General features: G+C 50.8%; 1 protein-coding gene across 1 annotated transcript in view; it reads right to left on the bottom strand.

The window, feature by feature from the left end:
• The window catches only part of ZDHHC3 (zinc finger DHHC-type containing 3), a 53010-nt gene that overhangs the window by 24699 nt on the left and 26388 nt on the right, over window positions 1-1923 (bottom strand). The window contains exon 3 of the mRNA XM_023529025.1: window positions 1064-1221. Coding sequence (XP_023384793.1) covers window positions 1064-1221 — 158 coding nt within the window. The remainder of the gene's footprint in view (window positions 1-1063; window positions 1222-1923) is intronic.

The following is a 1923-nucleotide window of genomic DNA, read 5'->3' as shown; positions in this document are numbered from 1 at the left end:
CAGGCGACGCACAGGCGGCCTCGCTCCAGTTCATCTGGACCAGCAGCTCTTGTTTTCCTCAAGCTGATTTGCTTACTAGCCCTCAAGCAAACCTCCCTCGGACCATCCCGAGGGGGAGGCTGCGAGGAAATGCCAGGCAGTGGAGGCAGTGAGGGCTCGGGGAGAGAGAAAAGAACCACTTAAGCCTTGTGAGCCTTAAGTCCTCATCCAGGGAGTCATTTCTGTAGCAAAGCTGTCTCTGAGAGGGACCGTGAGGACGGCAAGATGACCGATGACGAGACAGGGTGGGCGGAGGTGCCTGGGACAGAGCAGGCGCGGACCGTGGGGTCTGCATGCTGGAGGCTGATGCTCTCCTCCGAGGTGGGCGGTTAGGCCCACACGGAAATGCGCCCTTTCAGTCACCCAGACCTCTCACAAGACCCGAATGTTTCCGCAGCCTCCGACTGGCAAGGATGACCTCCCAGCATCGGGAGCCAGTTCACTCCTCCACAAGCACACACCAGTCTGACAAAGGGACCAAGGGACATGTTCGTATTTCTGCAATTCAGCATTTAAAAGTTCCCTTGTAATGATAAAGTGTGATTTTTAGCTAGCTGTCTTCAAAGAAATCTAAAAACCAAAAGGGAAAAATCATCACGGATGTGATGGGGAAAAGGCTTTCCTGGCTGAATTCTACCACTGCCACAATCCCCTGAAGTTCTGTCATAAAGAAAAGCTTTCATTCAAGGGCGACCCTGCACAATTTCGGAGCCGCCCCTTACATGGGTCAAGTGCCAGACCTTTGCAGGACGACTGTCTAAAGCTGCGTCTCCCGCGCTCTCACTAAAGTCACCACGCCGTGAAGCGGGGACAGCAGGAACCTTCTGGATTACGGATTTGGAAACAGAGGTGGAAGCAGTCACGGGCAGCGCTACATCAGGTGTGAGACCGGTGTGCTGAGCCCAAACTAAACGCTCTTTCCAATCCAGTGGGCTTGTGGGGACTGGGAGGGAGACTCGCGGCGGTCGCTGGCGCCCAGGGCGGGAAGGGTCAGCCTCAGCTGCTGCAGGCGCCCTGGGGGCGCCGTGTGTGGGGGTGAGCGCGGGCGCGTGCGTACCTGCAGTGGTGGGCGCGGTCGGGCTTGATGCTGCAGCACTTGGGGCACTTGTACACCACCTGCCCGGGCTTCAGCTGTAAACTCTCGATGAATTCCTTGGTGGCGTTTCCCTTGGGCACTGCCCCCTGTGAGAAGGAGGAAAGGTGTCAGGGTTGGGCTGGGGCTCCATCGGTTCTGACGGTCCACAGTGGACAGTCGTTTGAAAATTGCAATGATACACATGGGATGGGGGCGGCAGGACATGTCCATCCCAGTAACACTGGCCTCTGCGTTCGGAATTGTGCCGACACCAGTGAATAGTTATTGACAAAGAATTTTCCTGAGGAAATGCCAAAGGGTGAAACATGGACGGTTATCCTATCATCCTGCACATCCTTCCAGCTGTCTAAAGTGGTTCATGGAAAACTTTTCTTAAAGTTCAAAAAAGAAGTAGGAAAAAAAATCTGGTCTGCAAAATACAGTCAGGTGCCAGACAGAAAATTTAAAAGCAAACGAACTTTGGGAGGCAAGGGCTACATGGTATGTACAGTGCCATTTGGGATACAGCTTCGACGTAAAATGCGCCATAAAAGTCCACAGCTATTGACATGGCGAACTAATGAGACCGTCAGAAAGAAAAGAAGATTTCCCAAAACAATGCAGAAGGTCAGCACATTTTGGTAAAGATTTTATATATCTAGAAAGACAAAGATACAAAAGTATTAATGGTCATCTCGCATAGTAGAATCATAGGTAATTTTTATTTTCTTGACTATTTAAATGTTCTAGTATGAACATGTCGCTTTTGCAATAAGAAAAAAATTTAAAAATTATATAAGCAAAAAAAA

This window comes from Pteropus vampyrus, unplaced genomic scaffold (assembly GCF_000151845.1).
Source record: "Pteropus vampyrus isolate Shadow unplaced genomic scaffold, Pvam_2.0 Scaffold35, whole genome shotgun sequence".
Taxonomy (NCBI): domain Eukaryota; kingdom Metazoa; phylum Chordata; class Mammalia; order Chiroptera; family Pteropodidae; genus Pteropus; species Pteropus vampyrus.
The sequence above is the reverse complement of the archived record's forward strand: the minus strand, read 5'-3'. Positions and strand labels throughout refer to the sequence as shown.